Source organism: Papio anubis, chromosome 14 (genome assembly GCF_008728515.1).
Source record: "Papio anubis isolate 15944 chromosome 14, Panubis1.0, whole genome shotgun sequence".
Lineage (NCBI taxonomy): Eukaryota > Metazoa > Chordata > Mammalia > Primates > Cercopithecidae > Papio > Papio anubis.
In genome coordinates this window covers 70528724-70549326 of record NC_044989.1, presented here as the reverse complement: position 1 = coordinate 70549326, position 20603 = coordinate 70528724, and the positions used below count along the sequence as shown (strand labels likewise).

Below are 20603 nucleotides of genomic sequence, written 5' to 3'. Positions count from 1 at the left end.
AGTTTCTTTTTTTTTTTCCTTTTTGAGATGAAGTCTTGCTCTGTTGCCCAGGCTGGAGTGCAGTGGTGTGATCTTGGCTCACTGCAACCTCTGCCTCCCGAGTTCAAGCGATTCTCCTGCCTCAGCCTCCCAAGTAGCTGGGACTATAGGTGCATGCCACCATGCCTGGCTAATTTTTTGTATTTTTAGTAGAGATGGGGTTTCACCATGTTAGCCAGAATGGTCTCAATCTCCTGACCTGGTGATCCACCCACCTCGTCCTCCCAAAGTGCTGGGATTACAGGTGTGAGCCACCGTGCCTGGCCGCAAGTTTCTTTAAAAGGTTTGTTAAGCACTTTCAAGTATTTTGCCTGCCTTGAGGTTATATTCAGGGAGAAAGACAGATGCTTGCTGGGTAAGCAGTGTCCTAACTTGTAGTCCCTCAGCATTCATGGTGCTGACCATCGGGTGAGAGAGCATGTCGTTAGTTTGCTTAGACATGAATGCAAGTAGCAAGAACCTGGGGATTGCGAGCAAGAGGGAATCAAGTGGAGGCAGTCCACCTTAGCCTCGCTGTTCTCATCCCATCTTACTTCGCATACCCTTTAAGGGGGAAAGTCTGTGCTGTGTTGGTCTTTTTAAAATTGCAGATTTGAAATGTTATACGTGGTGAGTGACAAGGGTCTACTCTGTTGGTTTGTTTTTTCATTTTCTTTTTTCTTTTTTTTCAATGGAGTCTCGCTCTGTTGCCCAGGCTGGAGTGCAGTGGCGTGATCTTGGCTCACGGCAACCTCTGCCTCCTGGGTTCAAGCGATTCTCCTGCCTCAACCTGCCGAGTAGCTGGAATTACAGGCACACACCACCATGCCCAGCTAATTTTTGTGTGTGTGTGTATTTTTAGTAGAGATGGGGTTTCACCATGTTGGCCAAGCTGATCTCAGGTAATTCGCCCACCTTGGCCTCCCAAAGTGCTAGAATTACAGGTGTGAGTCACCATGCCTGGCCTTTCTTTTCTTTTCTTTTTTTTTCCTTTTTGAGGGAGGGTCTCACTCTGTTGACGAGGCTGGAGTGCAGTAGCATGACCATGGCTTACTGCAGCCTTAACCTCCTCGACTCAGTTGATCCTCCCACCTCAGCCTCCCAAGTAGCTGGGACAGCAGGTGCATGCCACCACGCCTGGCTAATTAAAAAAAAATTTTTTGGCCAGGCACGGTGGCTCACACCTGTAATCCCAGCACTTTGGGAGGCCGAGGTGGGCGAATCACGAGGTCAGGAGTTTAGACCTGCCTGGCCAACATGGTGAAACCCATCTCTACTAAAAATATAAAAATTAGCCAGGTGTGGTGACACATGCCTGTAGTCCCAGCTACTCAGGAGTCTGAGGCAGGAGGATTGCTTGAACCTGGGAGGCAGAGGTTGCAGTGAGCCGAGATCATGCCATTGCACTCCAGCCTGGGCAACAGAGTGAGACTCCATCTCAAAAAAATTTTTTTTTGTAGACACCGGGTCTTCCTTTGTTGCCCAGGCTACACTGTGTGTTTTGTGTTTGCAAGGGATCAAGAGTAGGACTAGTGATAGTTCTTGGCCCAGAAAGGTCAATCAAAGCCTTCTTTTTGCCTCTGCATAAAGAAATCTCAGTGGTATTTTTAGTTATTACCATCCCTTGATTCCTTTTCTTCCACCTCTCCCTGTACATCAGAAAGGCTTCTGAGTTTCTTTAAATGAGTTGTTTCTTCTTGTTTCCCACAGGCAAACCAGAACCACTGGTGTTCCACATTCCTCAGTCCTTTTTTGATGCCCTGCAACAGAGAATATCTATAGGAAGTGCAAAAAAACGGCTTCCCAACTCCACCACAGGTACAGGATTTTCCTTTGGTATAGTGATGGATGATGTCTTGAACGTAGAGAATTACATTTGGAAAAAATCTGTGTGGAATACTCACCATTGAGTATTCAGAGTTAGGACTTCTACTCATATGTCTGGAGCACAAAGCCTTCAATGATCAGCATATCAATTATCTATATCAACTGATCTGTCACATTTCTGCCAAACCCTTTTATATATTTGCCTCTAGAATTTCTTTTTAAAAGTGCTGAGAATCTATAAGGAAATAATAGTACTGTATTAGAAACTAGGTAACAAATACAATAAAAGAAAATGTTATTTTTTGGTAATCTAATTTTGTCCTTTTTTCACGTTGAAGCTTTTGTTCGGAAAGATGCCTTGCCACTGGGAACCTTTTCCAAATATACTTGGCATATCACTAATATCCTGCAAGTTAAACAAATCTTAGATACCCCAGAGGTGAGAGTTTATTTCTATAACAGTGGGAGGGTTGTGAAGGGAAGAGAGGGAGGCAAGTACAGGGAGTATATTTGCACTGGTTCCTTGAGTTACAGACACCAGAGTTTCTTTTTTTTCATGCTAAGAGATTATTCAGAAATATCCCTGGCTTTATAGTTCTGATTCTGATTTTAATGTGTGTTCTCTATGGCTTGAAAAAAGTATCTTAAATTGCAGTATACTTTTTCTTTGCCTTTGGAATAAAAAAACACAATTTTTTCTTATACATTAAATAATGATCCCCTAATACTTATGATGAGTCCTAGATTTGACTGGCAGGCAGCTAGAAAGTATATAAATAATTTGAGATGATATAATATTTGTGAAGTCAGTGGCACCAGCACAATTAAACCCTCCTCCCCAAACTACAGCTTTGTTCTCATTAGAGAAATGACCCTTTTTATTTTATGTTTGAGATGGAGTCTTGCTTTGTCACCCAGGCTGGAATGCAGTGGCACAATCTTGGCTCACTGCAACCTCTGCCTCCCGAGTTCAAGCAATTCCCCCTGGCTAGCTGGGATTACAGGCACGTGCCACCATACCCGGCTAATTTTTGTATTTTTATTTTATTTTATTTTGAGACGGAGTCTCGCTCTGTCGCCCAGGCTGGAGTGCAGTGGTGCGATCTCAGCTCACTGCAAGCTCCGCCTCCTGGGTTCATGCCATTCTCCTGCCTCAGCCTCCCAAGTAGCTGGGACTACAGGTACCCACCACCATGCCTGTCTAATTTTTTGTATTTTTAGTAGAGACGGGGTTTCACCATGCTAGCCAGGATGGTCTCAATCTCCTACCTCGTGATCCGCCTGTCTCAGCCTCCCAAAGTGCTGGAATTACAGGCGTGAGCCACTGCGCCAAGCCTAATTTTTGTACTTTTAGTAGAGACAGGGTTTGACCATGTAGGCCAGGCTGGTCTCGAATTCCTGACTTCATGATCCTCCCAAACTGCTGGGATTACAGGCATGAGCCACTGTGCCCGGCTGAGAAATGACACTTTAAAAAAAATTTTTTTTGGTCTTTTTTGTTTGTATTTTGGTTTTTTTGGGACAGGGTCTTACTCTGTTGCCTAGTCTGGAGTACAGTGGTGCAGTCACAGCGCACTCTGCCTCTTGGGATCAAGTGATCCTCCCATCTCAGCCTCCTGAGTAGCTTGGACTACAGGCACATGCCACCACCATGCCCAGCTATTTTTGTAGAGATGGGGTTTCCCCGTGTTGCCCAGGCTGGTCTCAAATTCCTGGACTCTGTCTGCTGCAGCCTCCCAAAGTGCTGGGATTACAGGCATGAGCCACCAGGCCCACCCTACTAATTTAAAAAGAAAAAAATTTAAGATGGGGTCTTGCTATGTTGCCCAGGCTGGTCTCAAATTCCTGGGTTCAAGCAATCCTCCCATCTTGGCCTCCCAAAGTACTGTGATTACAGGTGTAATCTGCCACATCCAGCCACACTAAACATTTTATGTTTTTATTTTTTTTTTCTGGAGACAGAGTCTCTTGCTCTGTTGCCCAGGCTGCAGTGCAGTAGCACGATCTCGGCTCACTGTAACCTCCACCTCCCAGGATCAAGCAATTCTCATGCCTCAACCTCCTGAGTAGCTGGGACTACAGGTGCACACCACCACGCCTGGCTAATTTTTGTATTTTTAGTAGAGACAGGGTTTCACCATGTTGGCCAGGCTGGTACCAAACTCCTGACCTCAGGTGATCCACCCTCCTCGATCTCCCAAAGTACTGGGATTATAGGCGTGAGCCACTGCACCCGGCCAGCTAGGCCCCTACTCTTAAAAAAAAAAAAGAAAAGAAAGCAAGCAAAAGAGCCTGGCGAGGTGGCTCATGCCTGTAATACAAGCACTTTGGGAGGTCGAGGTGGGCGCAGCACCTGAGGTCAGGAGTTTTAGACCAGCTTGGCCAACATGGTGAAAACACGTTTCTACTAAAATACAAAAATTAGCCAGGCATGGTGGCTTGCTCCTGTAATCCCAGCTACTTGGGAGGCTGAGGCAGGAGAATCACTTGAACCTGGGAGGCAAAGGTTGCAGTGAACCGAGATCATGCCACTGCACTCCAGCCTGGGTGACAGAGCTAGACTTCATTTCCAAAAAAAAAGAAAAAAAGAAAAAGTGAGGCCTGGTGGTGTGTGCCTATAGTCCCAACCACTAAGGAAGCTGAAGCAAGAGGATCACTTGAGCCTGGGAGTTGGAGGCTGCAGTGAGCCATGATTGTACCACTGTACTTCAGCAGGGGCAACCAAGTGAGACCTTGACTTTTTTTGTTGTTGTTGTTGACACGGACTTTCACTCTTGTGGCCCAGGCTGGAGTGGAATCACATGATCTCAGCTCACCACAACCTCTGCCTCCCAGCTTCAAGCGATTCTCCTGCCTCAGCCTCCTGAGTAGCTAGGATTACAGGCATCTGCCACCACGCCTGGTTAATTTTGTATTTTTAGTAGAGATGGGGTTTCTCCATGTTGGTCAGGCTGGTCTCAAACTCCCGACCTCAGGTGATCTGCCTACCTCGGCCTCCCAAAGTTCTGGAATTATAGGCACAAGCCACCGCCCTCAGTGACCTTGCCTCTTAAAAAAAAAAAAAAAAAATGTGAACCCTAGAAAAGGACTGTATTGGCATTAAAGGTACTTGAGGAACTCCTTTAAATGCAGATGTCACAGAGGCAGCTTTTAGCCTGGAATGGATGACATTTAGGGAGACACTGAAGCAACCTAGGGTGCAGGCTTGTGGGAGAAGAGAGCTAACAATCATGGAGCTTCTCACTGTTGGGCATTACTTACCTCCATCACCTCATTTGACCTCCCAGCCATGTCCTGGCATTAACTGCATTTTGCCCATGAGAAAACAGGCTCTGAGAAGTTTGTAATTTGCTTTGGGTCACCACAGCATCCAGTTCCAGTTCTGCCTGGCTCAATCCCAAGGACAGTGTGAAGCATACAGGATGTGAGGTGAACTGTAGGTGTATGAACAGAGGAATTTAAGAGAAGAATGCTGCTAGCAGAGCAGTAGGGGAAGGAATAAAACTGATTTTAGAGCAGGTCTGTGCTAGCAACAGTCATGTACCCATGAAGATGTTAGAGGTTCAACTGGTATATGGTTTGGCTGGGGTGGAAATTTAAGATTTTAGAGAAAAAAGGAAAGCCATGAATGACGTAAGGGAGAAAAGGCAGATTTGTTGACAGGATTTTCTTGAAAAACAGGGAAGTTGTAATTCATTTGAATATACTTAACAAGAAAGAAGGAATAATAAAAGATTTGTTGTCATCCAGGTATTGGTCTATTTTGAAAGTTTTCTCTCTCACCCTTTTTTGGTATATCTTGGTGTCCAGATGCCCTTGGAAATCACCCGTAGCTTTATCCAGAACCGAGATGGGACTTATGAGCTGTTTAAATGCCCTAAAGTGGAAGTAGAGAGCATAGCAGAAACCTACGGTCGTATAGAAAAACAACCAGTGCTGCGACCCTTGGAACTGAAAACTTTCCTCAAAGTTGGTAAGTGAACTTCAAAAGCGCATCTTCCTTTGAGTGTCAGCTTGTGTACAGTACAGTACACTGTCCAAAGCTTTGGATCTTGACCTTAAACAAAGAAGACACATTCATTCACCTTGTAAAGACAATCGTGGGATAAGGTATTTTGTTTCATTCGAACCAGTGTTTTCAAAAATAAAATTGCAGGCCAGGTGCTGTGGTTCACGCCTATAATCCCAGCGCTTTGGGAGGCCGAGACAGATGAATTGCTTGACGTTAGGAGTTTTGAGACCAGCCTGGCCAACATGGTGAAATCCCGTCTCTACCACAAAAATACAAAACTCAGCCAGGCGTAGTGGCGCGTGCCTGTAGTCCCAGCTACTCGGGAGGCTGAGGCACAAGAATCGCCTAAACCCAGGAGGCAGAGGTTGCAACCCAGGAGGCAGAGACCTCAAAAACCACTGCGCTCCAGAGTGGGCGACACAGTGAGACTCAGTCTCAAAAAAAAAAAAAAAAAAGACTTGCTGAATGAATAAATGCATGCCAGCCATAGTTTTAACTAATTTAGCTTTGTGATATATCTATTGGCTCCCCTTTGTTTCTTCAGTTGTGCATTTATTCTTCCAGAAGAAATTTAGAAGTTTTAATTATTCTGTCAAATTCTTGTGAATATTATATTTTTTGCTGCTCTTTTGAGTGAAGTATCTATCCTGATTCTAACTTGTTATTGCCACTAACTTGTTATTGCCAGTTATGGAAATCTCTTAGTTTTAGTATACTTAGTATTAAATTGGTACCTTTGATGAAGTCCCAGTAGTGATAATAGTAAACGAAGGCTGGGCACAGTGGCTCATGCCTGTAATCCCAGAGCTTTGGGGGCTGAGGCAGTAGGATCACTTGAGGCCAGGAGTTCAAGACCAGCCTGGGCAATATAGCAAGACCCCCACTCTACTTAAAGAACAAAAATTAAAATCTGTTCTAAGTCTGTAGTTTTAGACTGTACTTGAATTTCATCTGCTTTATGGTGTTTTCCAAATCAGATAACTGGCTTTTATCAGTTCTGAATTTTTTTTTTTTTTTTTTTGGAGAGGGACTCTCACTCTGTCACCAGGCTGGAGTGCAGTGGCATAATCTTGGCTTACCACAACCTCCGCCTCCCGGGTTCAAGTGATTCCCCTGCCTCAGCCTCCTGAGTAGCTGGGATTACAGGTGCCTACCACCACGCCTGGCTAATTTTTTGTATTTTAGTAGAGACGGGGTTTCACCGTGTCACCCAGGCTGGTCTCAAACTCCTGAGCTAAGGCAATCTGCCCACCTTGACCTCCCAAAGTGCTAGGATTACAGGCATGAGCCACCACCCCCGGTCCTAAATTTGTTGTAAATTAATAATTTCTCTTTTAAAATTTTTCCTAATATTTTCTTGGAACTATTTTTGTAGCTTTTAAAAGGAATACTCGGCCGAGCGCAGTGGCTCATGCCTGTAATCCCAGCACTTTGGGAGGCCTACGCGGGTAGATTACTTGAGGCCAGGAGTTCCAGACCAGCCTGGCCAACATGGTAAAACCCCATCTCTACTAAAAATACAAAAATCAGCCAGGTGTGGCTGGGCATGGTGCTCATGCCTGTAATCCCAGCACTTTGGGAGGCTGAGGCGGGCAGACCACGAGGTCAGGAGATCAAGACCATCCTGGCCAACATGGTGAAACCCCATCTCTACTAAAATGCAAAAAATTAGCCGGGTGTGGTGGTGCGTGCCTGTCGTCCCAGCTACTCAGGAGGCTGAGGTAGGGGAATTGCTCGAACCCAGGAGGCAGAGGTTGCAGTGAGCCCGAGATCGTGCCATTGCACTCCAGCCCGGGTGAGAGGGCCAGACTCTGTCTCAAAAATACATAAATAAATAATAAAAGGAATACTCAATTTTTTAAATTAATGTTTGATAACATTTAAAGTTATTATCTGAATCATCTATAATTACAGTTTAGTTTCTGTCCTCAGTACCTTGTATTTAAAATTTCAAATTAGTTGAGGCTTTTGATCTTCATATTCTTAGTTATCAATTTCTAGTTTTATTATTTTGAGGTCAGAAGACGTATCTTTAATTTCTTTCTTTCTTTTTTTTTTTTTTTTCTTTTTGGAGACCGAGTCTCACTCTGTCGCTCAGGCTGGAGTGCAGCGGTATGATCCTGGCTCACTGCAACCTCCATCTCCTGGATTCAAGCAATTCTCCTGCCTCAGCCGCCTGAGTAGCTGGAATTACAGGCACATGCCATCATGCCCAGCTAATTTTGTATATTTAGCAGAGACAGGGTTTACCATGTTAACCAGGCTGATCTCGAACTCCAGACCTCTGGTGATCTGCCCACCTCAGCCTCCCGAAGTGCTGGGATTATAGGCGTGAGCCACCAAGCCCAGCCTTAATTTCTTTCTTTTTAGGAATTTTAAAATGTTTTTTCACTAACAACATATGATATGAATTTGTGCTAGCATAGATGTTATTTATCCAATGTAAACTCGTATATAGTTTTTGTTTGTTTGTTTTTCAGATAGAGTCTTGCTCTGTCACCCAGGCTGGAGTGCAGTGGCACGATTTCAGCTTACTGCAAGCTCCGCCTCCTGGGTTCAAGTGATTCTCCTGCCTCAGCCTCCTGAGTAGCTCAGATTACAGGCGTATGCCACCACACCCAGCTAATTTTTGTATTTTTAGTAGATACGGGGTTTCGCCATGTTGGCCAGGCTGGTCTCAAATTTCTAACCTCAGGTGATCCACCCACCTCAGCCACCCAAAGTGCTGGGATTACAGGCGTGAGCCACCGCGCCTGGCTATATATACCTTTTAAATCAGTCATTTTATTTGGGTGTTTAAGTCCTCTCTGTTATCTCTGACCTGCCAAAGACTAGAAAAGTCATTTTACCATTTTCTACTAAAATTGTTTCCTTGAATGACTTCTTATATTTCTAAAAGCCTTTAATTATTTTAAATGCAGTGTTGTTGGTACATCAGAGTTATTGCCAGATGTTGTTAATGTAAATTGTATGTTATCAACATAAAAATAACTTTTGCCCTAAATTCTTTGTCCAGTATTACAACCATGACACCAACTTTCTTTTGTTTTTTCTTTTATGTTTTAAATTTTTTTTTTTTTTTTTTTTTTGAGATAGGGTCTTGCCCTGTTACCCAGGCTGGAGTGCAGTGGCACAATCATGGCTCACTGCAGCCTCAAACTCTTGGGCTCAAGTGATCCTCCCACCTCAGCCTCCTGAGTAGCTGGGACTACAGGCACATGTCACCATTCCCGGCTAATTTCTTTTTATTTTTAGTAGGGACAAGGTCTTACTCTGCTGCCCAGGCTGGTCTTGAACTCCTGGGTTCAAGCAGTCCTCCTGCCTCAGCCTCCCAAAGTGCTGAGATTACAGGCATAAGCCACCATGCCTGGCCTGTTTTTTATTTTTTTAATGTTTGCCATCCATTTAGTTTTAACTTTTTTGTGATATTGTTTTAATTGAATCTATCTTTTTTCAGAGACAGGGTCTTGCCATGTTGCTCAGGCTGGAGTGCAGTGGCTATTTCTAGGTGTGATCATAGTACACTACAGCCTTGAACTCCTGGGTTCAAGTGATCCTTCCACTTGGCCTCCCAAGGAGCTAGGACTACAGGCACACACCACCAGGCCCAACTTAGATGAATCTTTTATCAACATTATATAGTTGGTTTTGACTTTTTCTAATTTTAATAGTCTATCCTCTTTATATTTATTATAATTGATATAGTTGGTCTTCTGTGTTATTTTTCGCTAAATGGACTATGTTCTCTGCCTTGTCTTCATAGTTTTTGAAGGTGATACCATATTCTTTTTTTTTTTTTGAGACAGGGTTTCACTCTTATTGCCCAGGCTGGAGTGCAATGGGGCAATCTCGGCTCACTGCAACCTCTGCCTCCTGGGTTCAAGCAATTCTCCTGCCTCAGTCTCCCAAAGAGCTGGGATTACAAGGCATGTGCCACCACACCCAGCTAATTTTGTATTTTTAGCAGAGACAGGGTTTTTCCACATTGGTCAGACTGGTCTTGAACTCCCAACTTCAGGTGATCTGCCCACCTCAGCCTCCCAAAGTGCTGGGTTATAGGCATGAGCCACTGCACCCGGCCAGTGATACCATATTCTTATGTTTAGTTCTACTAGTGTTTAATTTTGAATTTTTCTTTCTTTTCTTCTTCTTCTTTTTTTTTTTTTTTTTTTGAGACGGAGTCTTGCTTTATCACCCAGGCTGGAGGGCAGTAACGCGACCTTGGCTCACTGCACCCTCTGCCTCCCAGGTTCAAGCAATTCTCTTGTCTCAGCCTCCCCAGTAGCTGGGACTACAGGCACCCACCACCATGCCCGGCTAATTTTTGTATTTTTGGTAGAGATGGGGTTTCACCATATTGGTCAGGCTGGTCTCGAACTCTGACCTCAGGTGATCCACCCGCCTCAGCCTCCCAAAGTGCTGGGATTACAGGCATGAGCCACCATACCCGGCCTAATTTTGCATTTTTCAAAAGTATTCTTTAACCTGAGTTTGTCTATGTTTAAATCTTTGATCTGACAGGGCACAGTGACTCACACCTATAATCCCAGAACGTTGGGAGGCTGAGGTTGGAGGACAGCTTGAACCCAGGAGTTTGAGACCAGCCTGAGCAACACAGGGAGACCCCATCTCTATAAAATAATTTTTAAAATTAGCTGGGGGCTCCTCTGCCTATGAAGTAGCCATTCTTTATTTCTTTACTTTTTTTTTTTTTTTTTTTTGAGATGGAGTGTCGCTCTATCTTCCAGGCTGGAGTGCAGTGGTGGGATCTCAGCTCACTGCAAGCTCCGCCTCCCGGGTTCATGCCATTCCATTCTCCTGCCTCAGCCTCCCAAGTATCTGGGACTACAGGCGCCCACTACCACACCCAGCTAATTTTTTTGTGTTTTTAGTAGAGACGAGGTTTCACCATGTTAGCCAGGATGGTCTTGATCTCCTGACCTCGTGATCTGCCCGCCTCGGCCTCCCAAAGTGCTGGGATTACAGGTGTGAGCCACCGCGCCTGGCCTGAGATACAGTCTTGCTCTGTCACCAGGCTGGAGTGCAGTGGTGCAATCTTGACTTACTGCAACTTCCACCTCCCAGGTTAAAGCGATTCTCCTGCCTCAGCCTCCTGAGTAGCTGGGACTTCAGGCCCGTGCCACCACGCCCAGCTAATTTTTTATTTTTAGTAGAGACAGGGTTTCACCATGTTGGCCAGGATGGTTTTGATCTCTTGACCTTGTGATCTGCCCGCCTTGGCCTCCCAAAGTGCTGGGATTACAGGTATGAGCCACCACGCCCAGCCTCCTTTACTTTCTTAATAAACTTACTTTCAAAAAAAAAAAAAAATTAGCCAGGAATGATGGTACATGCCTGTGGTCCCAGCTACTTCAGAGGCTGAGGTGGGAGGGTTGCATGGGCCCTGGAGGTCGAGGCTGCAGTGAGCCATGATTGTGTCACTACACTCCAGGTGGGGCGACACAGCAAGACCTTGTCTCAAAAAAAAAAAAAAAGAAAAAGAAAAACTTTGATTCTCTGGAATTTATCATGATGTAACTTATGTAAGTTATAGATAAGGTTCCACCACCTTTTATTTTCTTCCAGATGGTTATCTGGTTGATACAAACCATTTATGATAAGAAACACTTATTTGTTTTTATTTCAGTAGTTACAAATGCCATTTTTATCTTAGGCTAACTAAATTCCTGTTCTATTTGTGTCTATTTCTAGTCTTTCTGTTTTGTTCCTTTAATCTGTCTAGATGCATGCCAGTACCACACTCTTTTGGTTATTATGGGTTTGTAATATATTTTAGAACCATGTCAGATTTTTTTTTTTAGTAGAAATTTCTGGCCGGGGGTGGTGGCTCACACCTGTAATCCCAGCACTTTGGGAGGCCGAGGCAGGCAGATCACGAGGTTAGGAGATCGAGACCATCCTGGCTAACACTGTGAAACCCCGTCTCTACTAAAAATACAAAAAATTAGGCCAGGCGTGGTGGCTCAAGCCTGTAATCCCAGCATTTTGGGAGGCCGAGATGGGCGGATCACGAGGTCAGGAGATGGAGACCATCCTGGCTAACCCGGTGAAACCCCGTCTCTACTAAAAAAAGTACAAAAAAAAAAACTAGCCGGGTGAGGTGGCGGGCGCCTGTAGTCCCAGCTACTCGGGAGGCTGAGGCAGGAGAATGGCGTAAACCCGGGAGGCAGAGCTTGCAGTGAGCTGAGATTTGGCCACTGCACTCCAGCCTGGGCGACAGAGCGAGACTCCATCTCAAAAAAAAAAAAAAAAAAAAAATTAGCCAGGCATGGTGGCGGATGCCTGTAGTCCCAGCTACTCAGGAGGCTGAGGCAGGAGAATGGCGTGAACCCAGGAGGCGGAGCTTGCAGTGAGCCGAGATCGTGCCACTGCACTCCAGCCTGGGCGACAGAGCAAAACTCCGTCTCAAAAAAAAAAAAATTTCTTACACAGATGGGGGTCTCGCTATGTTGCTCAGGCTGGTCTTGAACTCCTGACCTCAAGCGATCCACCCTGGTCCTCCCAAAGTGCTGGGGTTACAGGCATGAGCCACTGTGCCCAGCTGACCATGTAGATTTTAATTCTACTCTTTGTGGTTCTTGAAATTTGGCCTTTTCTTGTTTGTCTTCCTTTTACTCTCATCCACCTGCCTTTTCTTCCCAGTCTGGGCTCTCCTTATGATTCTGGCCTTATTTCCATAAAGGCCAGATCTTATTTTTTTCTTTTGTGGATGCTAAACAGTTCCCTGAAATTTCTGTTGTTTTTTTTTTTTTTTGAGACAGAGTCTTGCTCTGTCACCTAGGCTGGAGTACAGTGGCGCGATCTCAGCTCACTGCAACCTCCACCTTCTGGGTTCAAGCAATTCTCCTGCCTCAGCCTCCCTAGTAGCTGGGGATTACAGGTGCCCACCACTATGCCCAGATAATTTTTGTATTTTTAGTAAAGACGGGGTTTCACCACCTTGGCCAAGGTAGTCTCGAACTCCTGACCTCGTGATCCACCCGCCTCCGCATCCCAAAGTGCTGGGATTACCAGGCGTGAGCCACTGCACCCGGCTGTTTAAATTTTCTTTTGGATAGATCAGTCATTGCTTTCCCTTCCTTTAATTCTTCTAGTTATTTACTCCCTTTTCCTTATATAGTTTTTTTTTTTTAACTTCTTGTTCTTTTCTTTTCTTATTACTGAACAGATTAAGATCTGTCCAGACTTTGGGAGGCCAAGGCGGGCAGATCACGAGGTCAGGAGATCAAGACCTTCCTGGCTAACACGGTGAAACCCCGTCTCTACTAAAAATACAAAAAAAAAAATTAGCCAGGCATGGTGGCGGGCGCCTGTAGTCCCAGCTACTCGGGAGGCTGAGGCAGGAGAATGGTGTGAACCTGGGAGGTGGAGCTTGCAGTGAGCTGAGATCGAGCCACTGCACTCCAGCCTGGGTGACAGAGCGAGACTCCGTCTCAAAAAATAAAATAAACAAAAAAACAAGATCTTTCCAGACTCAAATTTTGGTAACAGGCAGATTGCTTGGGATCACTCCTGCGTGATGGCTGGCTCCGTCTCAGATCTGTATGTGAGGCGCTGATGCAAAGTTCTCATATCTATTATTTCTCTTTCCTACCACAGTGGCATCTCCTGAACATCTCTGCCTCCTTCATTGCTAATAATGGAATATAGGAAAAAACACACAAAACTAAGATTCCCCACATACACAGTTTTCAAGGGTTTCTCCTCTTTTTCCCACCCAAATTGCTTTACTAGTGCAGACTGTACTTTCCAGAACACACTCTGCCACTGCTATTCACTTTTTTTTTTTTTTTTTTTTTTTGAGGTGGAGTCTTATTCTGTTGCCCAGGCTGGAGTGCAGTGGTGCGATCTCAGCTCACTGCAACCACTCTGCCTCCCAGGTTCAAGCAATTCCTTTGTCTCAGCTTTCTGAGTAGCTGAGATTACAGGTGCGTGCCACCACACCCAGCTAATTTTTGTATTTTTAGTAGAGACAGAGTTTCACCATGTTGATCAGGCTGGTCTCGAACTCCTGACCTCATGATCTGCCCGGCTTGGCCTCCCAAAGTGCTGGGTTTACAGATGTGAGCAACTGCACCTAGCCCTGCTATTCAACTTTAACCATGCACCTACCCTCCCCCAAGTCCCCTTTGCAGTCATCAAGAATTCAGGTACATGAGTGGGGAGGGGGTGTGTGTGAGATGTTCTAAAGGAAAGGAAGTGGCACTACTCATTTGCTGCTGTGTACAAGTAGTAGCCAGGGCACAAACAGTGAGAGAGAGAGAGTATTTTCCTGCCTTTTTCCATGTAGCCTCCCTTTATGAAGGAAAGATGGGATATGCTATGGCCAAAGTCTGGGTGGATTTCTTTCCATCCATCTCCACCTGTTTTATATTTCCTCCCAGAAGCTGCCAGTGGTCTTAGTGTTCATCAGTTGTGAGTTTTCATCTTTTTCTATGTCTTCATTGACATTTAAGTGAAAAGTTGGCAGCCAACTCCAGATATCATTTGAAATGGAAGCTAGAATGTCTGTGACTAACATGAGCTAGATAATACCTAACATTTATATTCTATGACTAAAAGAAACCAAACAGACCAAAATACCCTGCCAATAAGGTTGTTAGTCCAGGGTGGATGGATGCTTTGTTTCTCATCATATCAGTGATATCTTAGTCTTTGTGGGAAAGAAAGGACCAAAAGAAGTTGAGGGAAGGAGTTTAAACGGAGTGAGTATTTAGGCTAAAGTGGAGAGAGAGTAACACAGTGAAGTGAAAAGTAAAATGTAGGCCAGGCGCAGTGGCTCACACCTGTAATCCCCACACTTTGGGAGGCCGAGGTGGAAAGATCACCAGAGGTCAGGAGTTCGAGACCAGCCTGGCCAAGATGGTGAAACCCTGTCTCTACTAAAAATACAAAAATTAGCTGGACATGGTGGTGTGTGCCTGTAGTCCCAGCTACTTGGAAGGCTGAGGCAGAAGAATCACCTGAACCCAGGAAGCGGAGGTTGCAGTGAAACAACATTGCAACACTGTACTCCAACCTGGGCAACAGAGCAAGACTCCATCTCAAAAAACAAAAACAAAAAATAAAAAGTAAAATACTAGCTTATGAAGTCGAAGGTTAAGTAGTGCTGAGAGAAAAATGTGTATACATTATTAATCAGGGTCCTCTCCTCCATCCTTCTTGTTTTTTTGTTTTTTGGGGGTGTTTTTTGAGGCGGAGTCTTGCTCTGTTGCCCAGGCTGGAGTGCAGTGGTACAATCTCAGCTTACTGAAGCCTCCATCTTCTGGGTTCAAGCGATTCTTCTGCCTTAGCCTCCGAAGTAACTGGGATTACAGGAGCACGCCACCACACCTGGCTAATTTTTGTATTTTTAGTAGAGACGGTTTTGCCATGTTGGTCAGGCTAGTCTTGAACTCCTGACCTCAAGTGATCCACCTACCTCAGCCTCCCAAAGTGCTGGAATTACAGGCATGAGCCACTGCCCCTGGCCCATCCTTCTTGTTTTCTTATATTACTTTTTTTTTTTTTGAGATAGGGTCTCACTGTATTGCCCAGGCTGGCATTGAACTACTGGGCTCAAGCAATCCTCCCACCTCAGTCTCCCAAGTAGTTGGGACTAGCGGCACATTTCACCACACCTGGCTAATTTTTTTGTAGAGACAGGGTCTCACTTGTTGCATAGGCTGGTCTTCAACTCCTGGCCTCAAGCTATCCTCCTGCCTTGCCCTCCAACACTGTTGGGATTACAGGTGTCAGCTACCACGCCTGGCCTAAATATATAGTTTTAACTTCATGATGGCTAGGTGTGGTGACTCACGCCTGTAATCCCAGCACTTGGGAGTCTGAGATGGGCGGATCACAAGGTCAGGAGATCGAGACCATCCTGGCTAACACGGTGAAACCCCATCTCTACTAAAAATACAAAAAATTAGCCAGGTGTGGTGGCACACGCCTGTAATCCCAGCTACTCAGGAAGCTGAGGGAGGAGAATCGCTTGAACCTGGGAGGCAAAGGTTGCAGTGAGCCAAGATCACGCCACTGCACTCCAGCCTGGGAGACAGAGTGAGACTCCGTCTCAAAAAAACAAAACAAAAACAAAAACTTAATGATGATCAATAAATCTGATATCCCAGTCACCACTGAATTTATAAACCTCATTCCGCCTTCTGATTATCAAAGCTGAACAGACTGCTCCAATTCCAGACACTTTTTCTTGCAATTAGGAACACCTATTAAAGTGTACTAATACTCCTTTTTACTCTTTAGGCAACACTTCCCCAGATCAAAAGGAACCAACACCTTTCATCATCGAGTGGATCCCAGATATCCTTCCCCAATCTAAGATTGGCGAGCTGCGGATCAAGTTTGAGTATGGCCACCACCGGAATGGGCATGTGGCAGAGTACCAAGACCACCGGCCTGCCTTGGACCAGCCCTTGGAACTGGCCCCTCTGACCACTATCACTTTCCCCTAAGGCAAAACAAGAGAATAATCTTTTGCTGCTTAATTTGCACATCCCCACCCCTTGACAACTTTAAATACTAGTTACGCACTTAGATGGCCCTGTTCCTTAGTGAACTGCTCTTAGCTAAGATGCAAATTCTCAGTGCTTTCAAGTGGATTCTGCTGAAGAAAATCTCTTGTAAATAGCCTTTTTGGTGCTGCTGTGTACAGTCTTCATTATGCATTAGGCAGTATTTCTGGGTAGAGTTTTAAAAGGAACAGAAAGAAAACCAGCTTATTTTCCTTCTTATGAACTCATTTTTAGCGTTTATTTCAACCTTTTGCTAATTATCTGAGAAATTTGCAGCACTCAGCCATACACGAACAGTGTTGGAAAGTTAACACCCTGGCTAGGGCAGAATGTTAAAGACCATCTTGGCAGAGTTCCAGCCATGCTCTTTATTCTGTTCTCAAAGCACAGCGTCACTAGTTTTTCCAAATTATATCATGGTCACCTTTTTATAAAATTATAAATTTTGGGGGGCGGGATTTAACTGATAGTGATACAGGAAAAAGAGATCCAGGTGTCAAGGGAATATTGCTATTTCAAACTAATGCTTGTAATAGCTTGTTCACTTAAATTTGTATCTTTTTATGTTCTCCAAACGGTAAAATTCAATTGCTGTTTCTGAGTTCAATGATCACAGAATAGAGATACTGAAAAACTCAGAAGTATAAGCCTATCTTTAAGGAGGAAAGAAGGGAATGAACATTTCTTGCATGCCTACTATGTGCCAGGTACTTTCTTTGTTTTTGTTTGTTTTTTGAGATGGAGTCTCACTCTGTCACCAGGCTGGAGTGCAGCCAGGCTGGAGTGCAGTGGCGCGATCTTAGCTCACTGCAACCTCCGCCTCCCAGGTTCAAGCGATTCTCCTGCCTCAGCCTCCCAAGTAGCTGAGACTACAGGCACCCCCCACTACGCCCAGCTAACTTTTTTTTTTTTTTTTTTTTGTATTTTTAGTAGAGATGGGATTTCACTATGTTGACCGGGCTGGTCTTGAACTCCTGACCTTGTGATCCACCCGCCTCAGCCTCCCAAAGTGCTGGGATTACAGGCGTGAGCCACCGCGCCCAGCTGTACGAGGTACTTTCTCGGCTCACTGCAAGCTCCGCCTCCCGGGTTCATGCCATTCTTCTGCCTCAGCCTCCTGAGTAGCTGGGACTACAGGCGCCCGCCACCTCGCCCGGCTAGTTTTTTGTAGTTTTTAGTAGAGACGGGGTTTCACCGTGTTAGCCAGGATGGTCTTGATCTCCTGACCTCGTGATCCGCCCGTCTCGGCCTCCCAAAGTGCTGGGATTACAGGCCGGCCTGTACCAGGTACTTTCAATTGCAAGTGACAGAAAGCCAGTTAACCAGCTTGGGCAAAATAGGCATGAATAATAATCTTTTGCTGCTTAATTTGCACATCCCCACCCCTTGACAACTTTAAATACTAGTTAGGCACACTTAGATGGCCATGTTCCTTAGTGAACTGCTCTGTGACTGGTTTGTGGACACTAAAGTCGAGCTAGACAACCATACTGGGCTGGAGCTGATGTGGCTGGGCCTCAGGACCTGTGGAGCTAGGGTCCATCTGACCCATTTCTGCCTCTCTCTGGGGCTTCATTTGATCTCAGCACAGAGCAGCCCCTCCTGGTAGGAATTCTGGCTCCTGAAGTGCCTGAATGTTGGCTTCCTCACTGGAACAGGACTGACTGCTCCACTCTCTGATCCAAAAGGCAGAACCCCCCCCCCCCCCCCAAAAAGGCACTGATTGGCCTAACAGAGGGGGAGACATTTTTGGTAAGAGAGGTGCTATGCCCCTAAAAGAGAAGGAATAACCACATTGTGTTGCCTACCCTGTATGATTGAGGGGCTGGTTTGTGTCAGCTCCTAAGTGCATCAGACAATGGGGGAAATTGTTGAGAATCCAGGGAGGTGCACAGAGACCTAGAATTTGAATTGGGCTTCAAAGGAGAGGAAGGGTTTGGATAGGTGTGGAGAAGATAAAACTAGATGAGGCATGCCAGGCACAGTGGCTCACGCCTGTAATCCCAGCACTTTGGGAGGCTGAGGTGGGCAGATCACGAGGTCAAGAGATTGAGACCATCCTGGCCAACATGGTGAAACCCCGTCTCTACTAAAAATACAAAAATTAGCTAAGTGTGTTGGCACACATCCCAGCTACTTGGAAGGCTGAGGCAGGAAAATCGCTTGAACCTGGGAGGCAGAGGTTGCAGTGAGCCAAGATCGCGCCACTGCACTCCACCCTGGCCACAGAGTGAGACTCTGTCTCAAAAAACAAAACAAAACAAAACAAAACAAAAACTAGATAAGGCAAAGGCTTGCCTGAAGAGCAGGAACACTCAAGGAAAGACTGTGGTTGGCCATTCTGAGAAATCCTTCAACCTGAGAATTTGGAGGACATCACTCACAGCTTTTTGACAAAACACACCTGTGGGTGACAGGCAGATGCCTGGTCTAGTAATACCTGACAGGCTCAGAAGAACCACAGGGCCATAAAACACACAGGTGGCAAATCATCCACCCAAAGAGGACTCTACTCAAGCAGTCAAATCTTCCCCGTAGTACCACTCCAGCACAGTATCACAGCCCATCACAATCAGGAATGGAGTTCAGAGTCCCTCCTTTTTTTCTAACTTCACACCCTCTCTACCAAGTCAAGCACAGGCCTAGGAGGACCAGTACAACTGCTGCACCAACTCCTAGCCTCCAGACACCTCTGGGCCAACATCAGTGTTGATCTCATTTCGGGCCTGCCCCACTCTCAGAGTGGTCCTAGAAACTCCCACAGCAACACTCCTCAAACCCCACATCCACCTACCTCCCCACCCATACACATTCCCACATTTACTGTCCATTGCACCCCTCCTCCATCAGTCAATGGGATCTCTAAGGACTGCCCAGCTGCTGCCTCTCCAAGCTAAGCTACCATTTGTAGTCTGGAGAGAACAGCTTAAAACCCTCCATACCCACGTGGCCTGCTGTCTACCGCATAGACTGATCATTCTCAGACTGAGTGTATCAATAAGTCAGAGGGACGCCTTCTTAACTCTTCCTCCTCCAGGCAACGTGGCTGGACCCCCCAACATCATGGTCATGATGAGAACAACAACTTGCCACTCCTCCACCCAGAACACTTTGCTTCTAACCTACTACGGCCCTGCCTCTACCAGTACTACTATTGTCTCAACAGATTGCATATATATATATATATACACACACACACACACACACACACACACTATTTATTTATTTATTTTGAGATGGAGTCCCACTCTGTCACCTAGGCTGGAGTGCAGTGGCGCAATCTCGGTTCACCACAACCTCTGCCTCCCAGGTTCAAGCTATTCTCTTGCCTCAGCCTCCTGAGTAGCTGGGATTACAGGCACACACCACCATGCTCGACTAATTTTTTGTATTTTTGGTAGAGATAGGTTTTCGCCATGTTGGCCAGGCTGATCTCAAACTCCTGACCTCAGGTGATCTGCCTGCCTTGACCTCCTAAAGTGTGCTGGGATTACAGGCGTGAGTTACCATGCCCAGCCAGATTGCTAATATTTAGAAGCTACTTGGGGACCTCCGAAACTCTTAACTCCAAGAACTATCCACCCAAGAGATCTGTAGGTATGCCACCTGACTTTCTTTTTTTTTTTTTTTTTGAGACGGAGTCTCGCGCTGTGTCACCCAGGCTGGAGTGCAGTGGCGCGATCTCGGCTCACTGCAAGCTCCGCCTCCCAGGTTCAGGCCATTCTCCTGCCTCAGCCTCCGAGTAGCTGGGACTACAGGCGCCCGCCACCACGCCCGGCTAGTTTTTTGTATTTTTAGTAGAGACGGGGTTTCACCATGTTAGCCAGGATGGTCTCGATCTCCTGACCTCGTGATCCGCCCGCCTCGGCCTCCCAAAGTGCTGGGATTACAGGCTTGAGCCACCGCGCCCGGCAGCCACCTGACTTTCAAGGTACCAGATGTCATCAGCCCTGTGGCCTTGTGGACCCACTAATTCCCAATCACCTAAATTCATCCCATCTTTCACTGACTGCTGTCCTGGGCTGGAGTCAATGCCCTGCCCTTCCCTCCAGCCCACATGTGCATAGGCAAGCACACATCATACATACTCCAGCCCTCATCCAACAGAACCTCAGCCAGCTCCTCCTATCCCTGGTTCTCCCCTGTCCGAAAATGCCCAGAATATGCCCTCAGCTAGAAGAACCCAGAGAAGTCTCTATACTCTGCTG

At 45.8% G+C, this 20603-nt stretch overlaps 1 protein-coding gene across 6 annotated transcripts in view; it reads left to right on the top strand.

The window, feature by feature from the left end:
• C14H2orf42 (chromosome 14 C2orf42 homolog) overlaps nucleotides 1–16801 on the top strand; it is a 41679-nt gene extending 24878 nt beyond the window's left edge. For 5 of the 6 annotated variants that reach the window (XM_031655249.1, XM_021924911.1, XM_009184370.4 and 2 more), the window contains 4 exons: nucleotides 1729–1836; nucleotides 2184–2284; nucleotides 5656–5818; nucleotides 16127–16801. In XM_031655249.1, the coding sequence (XP_031511109.1) occupies nucleotides 1729–1836; nucleotides 2184–2284; nucleotides 5656–5818; nucleotides 16127–16335 (581 nt within the window). In that variant the 3' untranslated portion in view covers nucleotides 16336–16801. The remainder of the gene's footprint in view (nucleotides 1–1728; nucleotides 1837–2183; nucleotides 2285–5655; nucleotides 5819–16126) is intronic. The other variant, XM_009184375.3, reaches the window with a different exon arrangement.
• The last annotated feature ends 3802 nt before the right edge of the window (nucleotides 16802–20603 follow it).